The sequence below is a fragment of the Somniosus microcephalus genome, unplaced genomic scaffold (assembly GCF_052327205.1).
Source record: "Somniosus microcephalus isolate GS21.2 unplaced genomic scaffold, FLI_Smic_1.0 scaffold945, whole genome shotgun sequence".
NCBI lineage: Eukaryota > Metazoa > Chordata > Chondrichthyes > Squaliformes > Somniosidae > Somniosus > Somniosus microcephalus.
The window spans coordinates 43156-60000 of NW_028226132.1; the positions used below are offsets into that span (position 1 = coordinate 43156).

General features: G+C 47.5%; 1 protein-coding gene across 1 annotated transcript in view; it reads left to right on the top strand.

The window, feature by feature from the left end:
- LOC147080950 (RNA-binding region-containing protein 3-like) overlaps positions 1–16624 on the top strand; it is a 54152-nt gene extending 37528 nt beyond the window's left edge. Inside the window, 4 exon segments of the mRNA XM_085981009.1 lie at positions 9764–9858; positions 9976–10034; positions 16427–16473; positions 16476–16624. Of these exon segments, the coding sequence (XP_085837135.1) occupies positions 9764–9858; positions 9976–10034; positions 16427–16473; positions 16476–16573 (299 nt within the window). The 3' untranslated portion in view covers positions 16574–16624.
- Positions 16625–16845: the final 221 nt, after the last annotated feature.

A 16845-nucleotide genomic window follows, 5' to 3' on the forward strand; every position in this document is an offset into this window, starting at 1 on the left:
GGAAAAATACCAGAAAACAATTAGCAATGCATCAACTCAAGCTCTCTTAGACACCTTTCTGGATAACATATACACTCACAATAAAGAAGGCGTAAACCGGGCAGTTAGTAAACTAAACAATATTTTTGATAATTTGGCAACAAATGCAAACTTGAAAGCTCGCAAGAACAAACCCAAAACAAAAAACTATGAAAAATGGTTTGACCATGATTGCCATAACATGAGGAAAAAACTTAGAAAACTATCAAACCAAAAACACAGACATCCAGAAAACGAGGAATTACGCCTTACTTATTGTCAGACGCTAACACAATACAGAAACACACTCAGGACCAAAAAAGAGCAATTTATTAAGAATACACTCAGCTCCATGGAGGAATCCATTGAGTCGAATTGTTTCTGGGACAACTTGAAAACACTACACAAAAAACAACACGACGATTTGTCCATTCAAAATGGGGACACATGGGTAAACCACTTTGAAAAATTATACCAGAAAAACACACTAAGACCAGAGCAACACCAAATACGCAAAAAACTGGAAAAGCTTGAAATGGCCATAAAAGATAACCAAAACCCGCTAGACGCCATAATAACAGAAAAAGAACTTCTTGAAAAACTCAAGGACCTGCGACCAGGAAAAGCTTGCGGGACAGACGGCATACTAAACGAGATGATTAAACACGCAGACGACAAACTGAAACTGGCTATCCTAAAACTCTTCAACTTGGTTCTGAGTGTCGGCTATTTCCCTGACATCTGGAACAAAGGACTCATAACACCCATATACAAAAGTGGGGACAAAATCGACCCAAACAACTATCGAGGCATCTGTGTAAACAGTAACCTGGGGAAGGTATTCTGTAGCATCATAAACAAAAGACTTATAAACTTCCTTGAAGAGCACAATGTCTTGAGTAAAAGCCAAATTGGATTCCTGCCAAACTATAGAACATCCGATCATATCTTCACCCTACAGACCCTAATTGACAAACACGTTCACCATAACAAAAGCAAAATCTACGCATGCTTTGTAGATTTCCAGAAGGCTTTCGACTCCATCTGGCATGACGGTTTATTCCTGAAACTTATCGAAAGCGGGGTAGGAGGGAAAACATATGATGTAATTAAATCAATGTATACAAACAATAAATGTGCAGATAAAATTGGAGACAAACAAACAAAATACTTCCCACAGGGGCGGGGGGTGACGCAGGGCTCGCCAATCTCACCGACACTCTTTAATATTTACATTAATGGATTGGCAAAACTACTTGAACAATCTACAGCACCCGGCCTCACCCTATATGAATCCAAGGTTAAATTCCTCCTCTATGCCGACGACCTGGTTCTGCTGTCACCAACTAAGGAGGGCCTACAGCAGAACCTGGACCTGCTGGAGTCGTACTGCCAGACTTGGGCCCTGACAATAAATCCCCAAAAAACCAAAGTCCTTGTGTTCCAGCAAAGATCCAAACAACATGGACCCACAATAAATTTCACAGTAGGAACAACCAAAATTGAACAAACCACTCACTACACATACTTGGGCTTAAAAATCAGTTCTACGGGAAACTTCAAACTAGCTGTGAATGAACTGAAAGAGAAAGCAAGAAGGGCTTTCTATGCCATCAAAAAATCAATCCAAATAGAAATCCCAATTAGCATTTGGCTCAAAATTTTCAAATCAGTAATTGAACCAATTGCACTCTATGGCAGTGAGGTCTGGGGACCACTAACACAACAAGCTTTTGCAAAATGGGACAAACACCCAATTGAGATCCTACATGCGGAATTCTGTAAAAGTATCCTCCGGACTCAAAGGAAAACAGTAAACAACGCATGCAGGGCGGAACTAGGCCAATACCCATTAATAATCACTGTCCAAAAAAGAGCCACCAAATTTTGGAATCACCTACAAATGAGCAACCCCCAATGCTATCACTACGACGCCCTGAAATGCCAAGAGCTGACCATAAAGAAGAATACCCTCAGTCAACTAGTCCTGGGACTCAATAAAGTAACTAATAACAATACTAACAATAACCAGTCCCAGGACAGTGACAGGGTAACACAAAGAATTCGACCCAACACAATCGTCGCTAAGCAAAAGGAAAAATATCTGTCATATTGGGCAGAAACAACAAAAACCCAAAGCAAACTCAATTGCTACTTGGCCCTAAACAGACAATACAACATAGCTGATTACCTGACCATGGTAAAGGATAACAAACTGAGAAGAACCTTGACAAGGTACAGACTTAGCGAACATAGCCTAGCAATCGAAAAAGGCAGACACAGGCAGACCAGGCTGCCAAGAGAAGACAGGATATGCTCTCACTGCAGTCAGGGAGTAGTTGAGACAGAGATGCACTTCCTCACAGCCTGTGGAAAATATCAGGGCATCAGAGAGAATTTCTACCAAAAATTCTCACAAATATGCCCTGAGTTCAGAAATCTGACTGACAACCAAAGACTCCCATTCCTGCTGGGGGAGGAGAGAAGCTGTGTAACACTGGCGGCACACTATGTTACAGCTTGCCATGAACAGAGGGACGACCAGTAAACTGGGACAAGAGTATATATAAAGAAGGCGAGCGTATATTTGTAGACTCAGGGATATACCTGTTTATACACTGTATGAATGGAACCGCGTTTATGTGTTCAGCCATAAATGTATTTTGATGCTTTGGCAACATAAGATGTACCTTATCATGCCAATAAAGCGATTTGTATTGTATTGTATTGTATTGAGAGAGAGAGGGTCCCAGTGTGAGAGGGGGAGGGGAGAGAGAGAGGGTCCCAGTGTGAGAGGGGGGGAGAGAGAGGGTCCCAGTGTGAGAGGGGGGGGAGAGGGTCCCAGTGTGAGAGGGGGAGGGGAGAGAGAGAGGGTCCCAGTGTGAGGGGAGGGAGGGGAGAGAGGGTCCCAGTGTGAGGTGGGGGGGGGAGAGAGAGGGTCCCAGTGTGAGAGGGGGAGGGGAGAGAGGGTCCCAGTGTGAGAGGGGGAGGGGAGAGAGGGTCCCAGTGTGAGAGGGGGGGGAGAGGGTCCCAGTGTGAGAGGTGGGGGGGGGAGGGTCCCAGTGGGAGGGGAGAGAGGGTCCCAGTGTGAGGTGGGGGGGGAGAGAGAGGGTCCCAGTGTGAGAGGGGGAGGGGAGAGAGGGTCCCAGTGTGAGAGGGGGGGGGAGAGGGTCCCAGTGTGAGAGGGGGAGGGGAGAGAGGGTCCCAGTGTGTGGGGGGGAGGGGAGAGAGGGTCCCAGTGTGAGAGGGGGAGGGGAGAGAGGGTCCCAGTGTGAGGGGAGGGAGGGGAGAGAGGGTCCCAGTGTGAGGTGGGGGGGAGAGAGAGGGTCCCAGTGTGAGGGGGGGAGGGGAGAGAGGGTCCCAGTGTGAGGGGAGGGAGGGGAGAGAGGGTCCCAGTGTGAGGTGGGGGGGGGGAGAGAGAGGGTCCCAGTGTGAGGGGGGGAGGGGAGAGAGGGTCCCAGTGTGAGGGGGGGAGGGGAGAGTGGGTCCCAGTGTGAGGGGAGGGAGGGGAGAGAGGGTCCCAGTGTGAGGTGGGGGGGGAAGAGAGGATCCCAGTGTGAGGTGGGGGGGGGAGAGGGTCCCAGTGCAAGGGGGGGGGGGAGAGAGGGTCCCAGTGTGGGGGTGGTGGGGGGAGAGAGGGAGAGTCCCAGTGTGAGGTGGGTGGGAGGGTTCCAGTGTGAGGGGGGGGAGGGTCCCAGTGTGAGGGGCGGGGCGAGAGAGGGTCCCAGTGCAACGGGGGGGGTGGAGAGAGAGGGTCCCAGTGCGAGGGGGGGAGAGAGGGTCCCAGTGCTAGGGGGGGGTCGGGAGAGAGAGGGACCCAGTGTGAAGGGGGGGGGAGGAGAGGGTCCCAGTGCGAGGGGGGGGGCGCGGAGGGAGGGTCCCAGTGTGGGGGGGGCGAGAGAGAGGGTCCCAGTGTGAGAGGGGGGGGGAGAGAGAGGGTCCCAGTGTGAGGGGGGTGGGGGAGAGAGAGGGTCCCAGTGTGAGTGGGGGGGGAGAGGGTCCCAGTGCGAAGGGGGGAGAGAGGGTCCCAGTGTGAGGGGGGTGGGGGAGAGAGAGAGGGTCCCAGTGTGAGGGGGGTGGGGGAGAGAGAGAGGGTCTCAGTGTGAGTTGGGGGGGGAGAGAGAGGGTCCCAGTGCGAGGGGGGGGCGGAGGAGAGGGTCCCAGTGTGAGGGGGGGGGAGAGGGTCCCAGTGTGAGGGGGGGGAGAGGGTCCCAGTTTGAGGGGCGGGGGGGAGGGTCCCAGTTTGAGGGGCGGGGGGAGAGAGAAGGTCCCAGTGTGAGGTGGGGGGGGGGAGAGAGAGGGTCCCAGTGCGGGGGGGGGGCGGGGGGGAGAGAGAGGGTCCCAGTGTGAGGGGGGGGAGGGGGGTCCCAGTTTGAGGGGCGGGGGGGAGAGAGAGGGTCCCAGTGTGAGGGGGGGGAGAGGGTCCCAGTTTGAGGTGGGGGGTGGGAGAGAGAGGGTCCCAGTGTGGGTGGGGGGGGGGAGAGAGAGGGTCCCAGTTTGAGGTGGGGGGGGGAGAGAGAGGGTCCCAGTTTGAGGTGGGGGGCGGGAGAGAGAGGGTCCCAGTGTGAGGGGGGGGAGAGGGTCCCAGTTTGAGGGGCGGGGGGGAGGGTTGCAGTGAGAGGGGGGAGGATGTGCCAGGATGGCATTGTGCCACGGTTGCAGGGTAATGATCTGTGGATGCTGAGGAGATCGTGTGATGGAGGAGGATGTGTGCTATACTGGCGGGGGCTGTGGTGAGGGTGGAGTGCCAGGGTACCAGCGTGTTTTGCTTGCTTATATTCACATTTTGAAATCCAATTCTAGATTGTAGCATTTTTGCCCTTTGTAGCGATCGCAGCATTCCAAAATACTGATCATCAAAACTATTTATGATTTCTTTTTTTTTTAAATAGATATTTAAATGTTGGCTGGAATTGATTCTGAGGGGTCTTGACACGGTAGATGCAGAGAAGATGTTTCCCCTCGTGGGGGAATCTAGAACTAGGGGGCATAGTTTCAGAATAAGGGGTCGCCCATTTAAAACCGAAATGAGGAGGAATTTCTTCTCAGAGGGTGGTGACTCTGTGGAATTCTCTTCCCCGGAGAGCTGTGGAGGCGGAGTCAGTGAATATATTCAAGGCGGAGATTGACAGATTTTTGAATGATAAGGGAGTCAAGGGTTATGAGGAGCGGGCAGGGAAGTGGAGTTGAGACCAAGATCAGATCAGCCATGATCTTATTGAATGGCGGAGCAGGCTCGAGGGGCCGAATGGCCGGCTCCTGCTCCTGTTTCTTAGGTTCTTATGAGCTATTTTTTTTTTTAGTTCACTAGCCAGTGGTGAGAGTAAAACTTCCCAGCTAATATCCTATTTCCTCTGGTGGGTGGAGTCCAGAACAAGGGGACATAACCTTAAAATTAGAGCCAGGCCGTTCAGGGGTGATGTCAGGAAGCATTTCTTCACACAAAGGGCAGTGGGAATCTGGAACTCTCTCCCCCAGAAAGCTGTTGAGGCTGGGGGGTCGACTGAAAATTTCAAATCTGAGATTGATAGATTTTTGTTAGGCAAGGGTATTAAGGGTTACGGAACCAAGAACTTACATTTATATAACGCCTTTCATGACCTCAGGACGTCCCAAAGCTCTTTACAACCAATGAAGTACTTCTGAAGTGTTGAGGCTGGGGGTCAGTTGGAGATTTAGAAACTGAGATTGATGGATCTTTATTGGGTAAGGATATCAAGGGGTACGGAACCAAGTAGATGCAGTTAGAATACAGATCAGCCATGATCTAATTAATTGGTGGAACAGGCTCGAGGGGCTGGATGGCCGCCTCCTGTTAAGAACATAGGAATTATTAGGAGCAGGAGTCGACCATTCAGCCCTTTGAGCCTGCTCTGCCATTCAGTGAGATCATGGCTGATCTTCTGCCTCAACTCCATTCACCGCCTCTATCGCCATATCCCTTGATGCCCTTACTAGTCAGAAATCTACCAACTTCTGTTTTGAATATACCCAATGACTGAGCCTCCCCAGCCCTCTGGGGTAGAGAATTCCAAAGATTCACCACCCTCTGTGTGAAGAAATTTCTTCTCATCTCAGTCCTGAATGTCCTACCCTTTATCCTGAGGCTATGGCCCCTGGTTCTAGACTCCCCAGCCAAGGGAACCATTCTCCCAGCATCCACCCTATCAAGCCCTGTAATAATTTTGTATGCTTCAATGAGATCCCCTCTCATTCTTCTGAATTCAAGAGAATACAGGCCTAGTTTACTCAATCTCTTCTATACAACAGTCCCGCCATCCCAGGAATCAATCTCGTGAACCTTTGTTGCACTCCCTCTATGGCAAGTATATCCTTCCTTAGGTAAGGAGACCAAAATTGTACACAGTACTCCAGGTGTGGTCTCACCAAGGCCCTATATAATTGGAGTAAGACTTCTTTACTCCTGTACTCAAATCCTCTTGTAATGAAGGCCAGCATAGCATTTGCCTTCCTAATGGCTTGCTGCACCTGCATAGTCACTTTCAGTGACTCATGTACAAGGACACCCAGGTCCCTTTGAGCATCTGCATTCCCCAATCTTTCACTGTTAAGTATGTGTATTGTATTGAACAATTAACACAAAGACTTAAACGTATAACTCAAACAGGCCTTTACTGGTTGGAGGTAGGGACTGCACATAGGTCTTTACTTCATGCCCACAGGCGGGAACTGAGGGGGATCAGTACCCACAGTACTATTTATACTCCTATGGCCAGGAGTGGTACTGCATATCACTACGCCCAACAAGTAGTGCAGTCCTGTCCATAGGTTCAAAGTAGCACACATATTACATACACAACATTCACCATTTAGGAAATACTCTGCCTTTCTGTTTTTTCTACCAAAGTGGATAACTTCACATTTATTCACATTATATTCCATCTGCCATGTTCTCGCCCACTCACTGAGCCTGTCGAGATCCCCTTGAAGCCTCTTCACAACTGACACTGCCACCTAGCTTTGTACCATCAGCAAATTTGGAAATGTTACATTTAGTCCCGTCATCCAAATCATTGATATAGATTGTGAATAGCTGGGGCCCAAGCACCGATCCTTGCGGTACCCCACTAGTCACAGCCTGCCATCCTGAAAAAGACCTGTTTATCCCTACTCTTTGTTTTCTGTCTGTTAACCAATTCTCAATCCATGCTAGTATATTACCCCCAATTCCACGTGCCCTAATTTTGTTCACCAACCTCTTGTGCGGGACCTTATCGAAGGCCTTCTGAAAATCCAAATACACCACATCTACCGGTTCCCCTTTGTCCACTCCACTAGTTACATCCTCAAAGAACTCCAATAGATTTGTCAAACAGGATTTCCCTTTCATAAATCCATGTTGACTCTGCCCAATCTTACTATTAGTTTCTAAGTGCCCAGTTATTGCATCCTTTATAATAGATTCCAGCATTTTCCCAACTACTGATGTGAAGCTAACAGGTCTGTAGTTCCCCATTTTCTCTCTCCTTCCTTTCTTAAATAGCGAGGTTACATTTGCTATCCTCCAATCTGCAGGAACTGTTCCAGAATCTATAGAATTTGGGAAGATGACAACCAATGCGTCCACTATCCCAATGGCCACCTCTTTCAAAACCCTAGGATGTAGGTCATCCGGTCCTTGGGATTTATCGACTTTTAGTCCCATTAATTTTGCTAGTACTGTTTTTTTACTAATAATAATTTCTTTAAGTTCCTCATTCTCATCACACCCTTGGTTTCCTCGTATTTCTGGGAGGTTTTTTGTGTCTTCCTCCGTGAAGACAGAAACAAAGTATTTGTTTAATTTCTCTGCCATTTCCTTATTCCCCATTATAAATTCTCCCGTCTCTGACTGTGAAGGACCTACATTTACCTTCGCCAGTCTTTTCCTTTTCACATACCTATAGAAGCTTTTGCAATCCGTTTTTATATTTTTCGCTAGTTTGTGCTCATATTCCATTTTCCCTTTCTTTATCAATTTCTTGGTCCCCCTTTGCTGATTTCTAAAAAGATCCCAATCCTCAGGCTGACTGCTTTTTCTGGCAACTTTATAAGCTTCCTTCTTTAACTTAATACTAGCTTTACTTTCTTTTGTTAGCCATGGTTGGATCACTTTTCCTTTTGGGTTTTTATGCCATAGAGGAATATATGTTTGTTGCAAACTTTGTATTATTTCCTTGAATGTTAGCCATTGTATGTCCACCTTCATACCTTTTAATGTAGCCTCCCAATCTACCATGGCCAACTTGTCCCTCATACCCTTGTAGTTTCCTCTGTTTAGATTGAAGACCGTAGTTTCAGATTGGACTACTTCACACTCAAACTTAATGTAAAATTCAATCATATTATGGTCACTTGTCCCTAAAGGCCCCTTTACTACAAGATTATTGATTAGCCCTTTCTCATTACACAGTACCAGATCCAGAATAGCCTGTTCCCTGGTTGGTTCCTCCACGTACTGATCCAGGGTGTGGAGAAATGTAAGAAATCACACAACACCAGGTTATAGTCCAACAGCTTTATTTGAAATCACAAGCTTTCGGAGCGCTGCTCCTTCTTCAGGTGAAGTGGAGAAATGCATAAAGACACAGCTTATATAGTCAGAGAATCGTGTCAGATGTTTACAGGTAACCTTTCCAACTGCCATTTATCGCACCTCGGCAGAGAGATAATCACAGCAGTCAAAGGTGTGAGTGGTGTCCAAACAGGTCAGTCAGGGAATACTGATCCAGGAAAGCATCTCGCATGCATTCCAAGAATTCGTCCTCCACACCATTAGTGGTAATTTGATTTGTCCAGTCAATATGTAAATTAAAGTCCCCCACGATTGCAGTATTGCCCTTGTTACATGCACTTCTAATCTCTTGATTGATCCTGTGCCCTACATTACCATTACTGTTTGGTGGCCTATACACAACTCCCACCAATGTTTTCTGCCCTTTGCTGTTTCTTAGCTCCACCCAACCTGATTCCGGTTCTATATCACGATCTGCCGAGCCAAGTTATCTCTACCGTACAGATCTCATCCCTTATTAACAGCGCTACGCCACCTCCTTTTCCTTTTTATCTGTCCTTCCTAAATGTTGAGTACCCTGGAACATTCAATTCTCGGCTTTGGTTACCCTGCAACCATGTCTCTGTAATGGCAATTACATCATACCCATGTTCCTGTGTTGCTATGAATGGTGGAACAGGCTCGAGGGGCTGAATGGCCTCCTCCTGTTCCTGTGTTGCTGCCATAGAAACATAGAAGATAGGAGCAGGAGCAGGCCATTCGGCCCCTCAAGCCTGTTCCGCCATTTAATGAGATCATGGCTGATTATCCAAATTCAGTTCCCTGTCCCTGCTTTCTCCCCATATCCCTTGATCCCTTTAGCCCTAAGAAATATATCCAACTCCTTCTTGAACATATTTAATGAATTGGCCTCAACTGCCTTCTGTGGTAGAGAATTCCACAGGTTCACCACTCTCTGGGTGAAGAAATTCCTCCTCATCTCTGTCCTAAATGGGTTACCCCTTATCCTTAGACTGTGACCCCTGGTTCTGGACTCCCCGACCATCAGGAACATCCTTCCTGTATCTAGTCTGTCCAGTCCTGTTAGAATTTTATAAGTTTCAATGAGATCCCCTCTCATTCTTCTAAACTCCAGCGAGTACAAGCCCAATCGACCCAATCTCCTCTCATAACGTCATTCCTGCCATCCCATATGTCGATATGTAGTTTGATGGGTTTTATTTCTTACAGAAATAGAGAGCATGTCAATGTTCAAGAATTACAATCCTGGCGAGCCAACCTGTCGACTGTACGTAAAGAATCTGTCTAAGCAAGCTGAAGAGAAGGTAATCTCTCTTGCAACTCCACTCGTCGCTAGTTGCTTTTTTTTAAAAATGCAACTTCAGTAAGATTGAGTTGCGAAGTTTATGCATTGGTATTTTCACACTTTGATCTCGTTCCAGGACTTGAAGTTCATCTTCGGCAGATACGTCGATTTCTCATCGCAAGCTGAAAGGAACATGCAAGAGACCGTCTTCCTGTTTCACTGACAGAGTCTTTATTTCAACGTGTATATATCGAAATAGACTTATGGTTGTGAGCCCCACTCTAGAGACCTGAGCACATAATCCAGGCTGACACTCCCAGTGCAGCACTGAGGGAGTGCTGCACTGTCGGAGGGGCAGTACTGAGGGAGCGCTGCACTGTCGGAGGGGCAGTACTGAGGGAGCACTGCACTGTCGGAGGGGCAGTACTGAGGGAGCGCTGCACTATCAGAGAGGCAGTACTGAGGGAGTGCCGAGGGACCGCTGCACTGTCGGAGGTGCCGTCTTTTGGATGAGATGTTAAACTGAGGCCCCGTCTGCCCTGTCAGGTGGATGTAAAAGATCCACGGCACTATTTCAAAGAGTTCTCCCCCAGTGTCCTGGGCCATTATTTATCCCTCATCCAACATCACTAAAACAGATTATCTGGTCATCATCACATTGCTGGTCATTGTGGGAGCTTGCTGTGCACAAATTGGCTGTCGCGTTTCCTACTTTACATCATTGATGACACTTCAATAGTACTTCATTGGCTGTAAAGCGCTTTGGGACGCCCTGCAGTCGTGAAAGGCGCTATATAAATGCAAGTCTTTTTTATTGATTGGCAATTGAACTAAAATGTTAACGTTATGAAACCCTCCCTGTCACATTGAATTTATTTTCCTGTTTACAGCAGCAACTTGCATTTATATAGCACCTTTTAAAGTAAGAAAACGTCCCAAGGTGCTTCACTGGCGCGCAATCGGACAAAAAAGATGAGTAGTGACACCGAGCCACATATGGCGACATTAGGACAGGTTTTAAGGAGAAGCTTAAAGGCGGAGAGAGGCAGAGAGGTTTGGGAGGGAATTCCAGTGCTTGGGGCCCAGGCGGCTGAAGGCATGGCCGCCAATGGTGAGACGAAGGGAGTGGGAGATGGACAAGAGGCCAGAATTGGAGGAGTGCAGAGATCTCGGGAGAGGGGGGTGGTTGTAGGGCTGGAGGTGGTTACAGAGATAGGGAGGGGGCAAGGCCACACAGGGATTTGAAAACAAGGATGAGAATTTTAAAATAGAGGCTTTGCCGGACTGGGAGCCTGTGTAGGTCAGCGAGCCTGTTGTGTATGTAACCTGTTCCACCTTAAGAGAGCTTAAGCCTGTTCCACCTTAAGAGATGTACTACTTTCTCAGGCTGCTGTAGACGTAATACCGGGGGTGAACACACTGGTATATAAGCACTGTGCAGTAATCTTGTATTCAGAATAGTCCCTACCTCCAACCAGTAAAGACCTGTTTTTGATTGTTATTAATTAGTATGTGTCTTAATTAACTAGATAACTCACAGGTTTAACACTGGCGACGAGTCTGATTCGGACCCTGCGGCAGTCACTCCACGGCAGCTTCGTCCACAGCCAGGACGTTGCAGAGAGGTTTCCACCCTCTCCACCCCACTGGAAGACATCCTGACCTCGGAGCCTCCATCGGCGACCGTCAGCTTCTTCTCCAGCTTGGTGGTGGGTAAGCCGTTGTCTGAGCCGGGCAGCGACGCGACAGGCAGTCGACCGCGTTGGCCGCACGAACGGGGCTGGGGGAGCCGGAGGAATAGGGTGCGAGAGCCGCTTCGAGCGGGAGGCGTTTCAACAGAGTGATCGCATCTCCTGATAAGGGCCGAGAGTCGCGAGAGCGATCGCATCTCCAGATAAGGGCCGAGAGCCGCTTCGGTCGGGAGCCACTTCGCGATCCAGCGATCGCATCCGCTGATAAGGGCCGGACTCGGGCGATCGCGGCGAAGATAAGGGCCGCACTCGGGGGCTGAAGGGAGACGGCGTCGGGGGACACGTGAAGACCACCAAGCGCGGGAAAACCGCCATTTTGTGGGCGGAGGACGACGGCAAGAGCGGGAAGCCGCCATCTTGGATAGCAGTAAAAAAAAAAAAAATCTGAGAAATTGCAAATCTGATAAAGTACTACAATGCCTAAACACGGGAATATTAGCAACTTTGATAGTGACATCGAAGATTGGGCCATATATGTTGAACGAGTTAAAAATTATTGTAAGGCCAATAAAATTCGTGAGGCTGATAAAGCACTAACATTATTAAATTTAATGGGTGCGAAGACATACGGGCAATTGAAACACCTGTTATCACCAGATGAACCGGCGGATAAGACGTTCGATGAGATTGTTACTGTCCTGAAAGATCATCTAAACCCCACGCCGCTGATGCTAGCGGAATGATTTAAATTTTACGACAGAAGGCAGCTACAGCATGAAAGCAATGCTGAATATTTGCAGGAATTGCGTAAATTAGCGAAATATTGCCAGTTTGGAACGGGACTGACAGATGCACTACGAGACAAATTTGTGTGTGGTTTATTTAAACAGGATACACAAAAGCGACTGCTCGAGGAGAATGAGCTGACGCTTGAGAAGGCGGTCACTATGGCAGCAGCACACGAAGCCGCAGCGAGAGGCACGGCAGTAATGCAGCTACGGTCACCGGAGCTCAGTGCACACAAATTGGGTGTGAGTTCTGGCAAATGTTATCGTTGTGGAAAGACAACGCATGATCAGAACCAGTGTTGGTTTAAAAACCAAGAATGTAGAACTTGTGGTAGGCTTGGACATATAGCTAGAGTATGCAGGTCAGGGAAGAAGACCAGCAACAAGAAGTCACCGCAAGGAAAATACGCAAAAGTACACAAGGTGGCCGAACAGGAGTCCGATTCAGACGCTAGCAGTAATGAACTGGCTGGCTTAAGCAGTATTGAACTGGCTAGCTTAAGGGTACTCAACATTGGTAAGGGTGCAGACCTCCAGACAATTTGGGTTACTCTTCAGATAGAAGGAGTCCAAGTAAAAATGGAATTGGACACTGGATCGGCATTGTCGGTCATGAATAAGAAAGATTACAGAAGGTTATTCCAACATATTCCCCTACAGGATACGGAGATTATATTGACAACCTACACGGGGCAGAGAGTGTACCCCATCGGGACAATAAAGGTTGCAGTGGCCAACAAGGGCGAAGGAAGTCAAATAATGGACTTATATGTGCTACCGGAGGGAGGTCCACCACTACTAGGCCGGGAGTGGTTTAGAAACATAAATATGGACTGGCATTCGCTAAAAGCCATAAAGAGTGAGAACTCGGTGCAGATAATCAGCCCAGACTCTAGAACTGATGATGGTAAGACCAACCCATGTGCAAAAGACAAAGTTTCAGCACAGAATTCCACTGAGCAACAACAACATAGTTTAACAGAGAATTCTGAGTCTGTCAAGTCTACTGATATGCACATTTTTGAGGGACACTGGGCTCGAACTCAACTCCATTTCAAACTACAACAGCAATTAGAACAAATACATAGATACATAGATACATAGAAGATAGGAGCAGGAGTAGGCCATTCGGCCCTTCGTGCCTGCTCCGCCATTCGATGAGATCATGGCTGATCCTTTAATTCAGTATCCCGTCCCCGCCTTCTCTCCGTAACCCTTAACCCCTTTTGCCCGTAGAAATATATCTAATTCCCTCTTAAATATATTTAATGAGCTGGCGTACACTGCCCTCTGTGGCAATGAGTTCCACAGTTTCACCACTCTCTGAGTGAAGAAATTCCCCCTCATCTCTGTCCTAAATGGTTTAGCCCTTATCCTTAAATTATGTCCTCTAGTTCTGTTCTCACCCGCCAAGGGAAACATTCCTTCTGCATCCAGTCTGTCTAGACCTGTCAGAATTTTATACACTTCTATGAGGTCCCCTCTCAATCTTCTAAACTCCAGTGTGTACATCCCTAAACTACATAGTCTCTCCTCATAGGTCATTCCCGCCATTCCTGGTATCAGCCTGGTGAATCGCCGCTGCACCCCCTCCATGGCAAGAACATCCTTCCTCAGATGAGGCGACCAAAACTGTACACAGTACTCGAGGTGTGGTCTCACCAGTGCCCTGTACAGCTGCAGCAAGGTATCCCTGTTCCTGTATTCTAACCCTTTTGCTATGAAGGCCAGCATACCGTTTGCCTTCTTGACCGCCTGTTGCACCTGCATGCTCGCCTTCAGTGACTGGTGTACAAGAACACCCAGGTCTCTCTGTACTTCCCCCTCTCCCAATCTATTGCCATTTAAATAATAATTTGCCCTCCCGTTCCTGCACCCAAGGTGGATAACTTCGCACTTGTCCACATTATAGTGCATCTGCCATTTATCCGCCCAATCGCCCAGTCTGTCCAAATCGCTCTGGAGCTTCCTGGTCTCTTCCTCTGAGCCCACCCCCCCTCCTAGTTTAGTGTCGTCTGCAAATTTGGAAATGCTGCATCCGACTCCCTGATCCAGGTCATTAATGTAAATTGTGAACAGCTGGGGGCCCAGGACAGATCCCTGTGGTACCCCACTTGTTACTGCCTGCCATTCAGAAAATGAGCCGTTTATTCCAACTCTCTGTTTTCTATCTGACAGCCAGTTCCCTATCCACGCCAAAACTTTCCCCTTTATCCCATGAGCCTCAATTTTCCATGCTAATCTTTTATGTGGGACCTTATCGAAGGCCTTTTGGAAGTCCAGGTACACCACATCTACTGGCTCTCCCCCATCTATTCTACCAGTTACTCCCTCAAAAAATTCCAATAGATTAGTCAAGCACGATTTACCCTTTGTAAATCCATGTTGACTCTGTCCTATCCTGTCCCCATTTGCTAAGTGCTCCGCTATTTCATCCTTAATGATGGACTCCAGCATTTTGCCCACAACTGATGTAAGGCTTACAGGTCTGTAATTACCTGCTTTTTCCCTACCCCCCTTTTTGAATAGTGGGGTAACGTTAGCTACCCTCCAATCCATCGGCACTGTTCCCGAGTCTAATGAATGATTCGCCGTTTTGAGCAAGAGATGAATGAAATAAAAAAGTTCTTTGTTACAGAGTGGGAGAATCTGGAAAGGCAACAGAAGCAACTGATGGAGAAAATGGAGCAGGAGCACACCAACCATCTGCGCGAGGAGGCCGAACGAATCAAAGCTGATTCAGGTTCTGAAGGTGCGTGCCATAATCTGGTGTCAGAAGAGTTAACGGTCAGCCAACTCCTTCATATGCTGAGGGACAAGACTCTGAAATGGGAAAAACTTGAACACGAGCTGCGATCTTCAAAGGAAAAGGGTTCAGAGCTCTCAAAAGTCATTGAGATGGCTGATGTGACGACACAGACTGAAATGACTGCAACAGAGCAGCCATTGGATGCCAAAAGTACGCTGACTCATGTCAATGTAGAACAACAGACCGCTGAAACAGCTGCTCCGGTAGAGGGATTGCATAGTCCGATCAATCAATCTCCAAAGGAAGTTGAAGTATTAAAATCACAAATGAGGTCACTAGTAAACGACTTGCTGAAAGCCCAGAAAAAGCTGGAGGCAGAGGTACACATGAAGAAGTCTCTTCAGGAAAGATGTCTGGATTTGGAACAAGAGCTGGCTAACGTCCAGCTGGGTATGGAGGAAATAGACGACCCTCTCGCTGACCTGTCGGACGACTCCGAATATTACTATGTCCTGTCCTGCCCAACTTGTAACTTCAACTCCCACCATACAGAAATCATGGAGGAGCACTGAAAGTCTACGGAACATCGGGAGAAGGTGGCTCTACTACAAAAAAAGGAGGAAGAGAAGGAGGAACTGCGCATGCAGCTGGCAGCTGTGGCAGCTGACAATGGAGCCCAGAGAGTCTCCAAGAAGCAGAAAAGGAAAAGTAAAAACAGAAGATGACCCATCTGAACCATTATCACCTCTACCAGATCACACACGTGGTCCCTCCGAACGGAGCCAAATCAGTTCGGAAGTTCAAGCTGTTAAATCCATGAAAGGACTATTGAATGAGTAACGGGAACCGACTACACCACAGAGATTGAATCTGTGAACTGTTTTCCGTAGAGACTGAATCTGTGATATGTTACGTTAAACATGAAGTTATATATGTATATATGTTATTACGTTATGTTAAATGGGGGGGATGACTATAAAGCTAAGAAGGGAGGAGTGTTGTGTATGTAACCTGTTCCACCTTAAGAGAGCTTAAGCCTGTTCCACCTTAAGGGATGTACTACTTTCTCAGGCTGCTGTAGACGTAATACCGGGGGTGAACACACCGGTATATAAGCACTGTGCAGTAATCTTGTATTCAGAATAGTCCCTACCTCCAACCAGTAAAGACCTGTCTTTGATTGTTATTAATTAGTCTGTGTCTTAATTAACTAGATAACTCACAGATTTAACAGAGCCCATTTAGTTCCCCTGTTTGGAAAAGGACAGTGAGTGACTGTCTGAAGAAGAAACCAATTTCTCTTTTTGTTTTGTATTTGAATGACGGGTGATTTTAAAAGCTGTTCTTTTGCCTTCGCAGGTTCGACATCCGATTGATGAAAGAGGGGCGGATGAAGGGACAAGCTTTCGTGGACTTCCCAATGAGAAAGCAGCAGCCAAGGCCCTGAAGGAAGTAAACGGGTTCGTTCTCAATGAGAAACCAATGGTGGTCGTATCCTTTCATTGAACAGCGGGGGATCATAATGATCGCTGGGGAATGGATGTGCTATAGATATGTAAAGAGAAAAAGATTGGTGAAGTCAAGCGTAGGTCCCTTGCAGTCAGAATCAGGGGAATTTATAATGGGGAACAAAGAAATGGCAGACCAATTAAATACATACTTTGGTTCTGTCTTCACAAAGGAGGACACAAATAACCTCCCAGAGATGTCGGGGAACATAGGGTCTAATGAGAGGGAGAATTGAATGAAATCAGTATTTGTAGGATAATGGTGTTAGG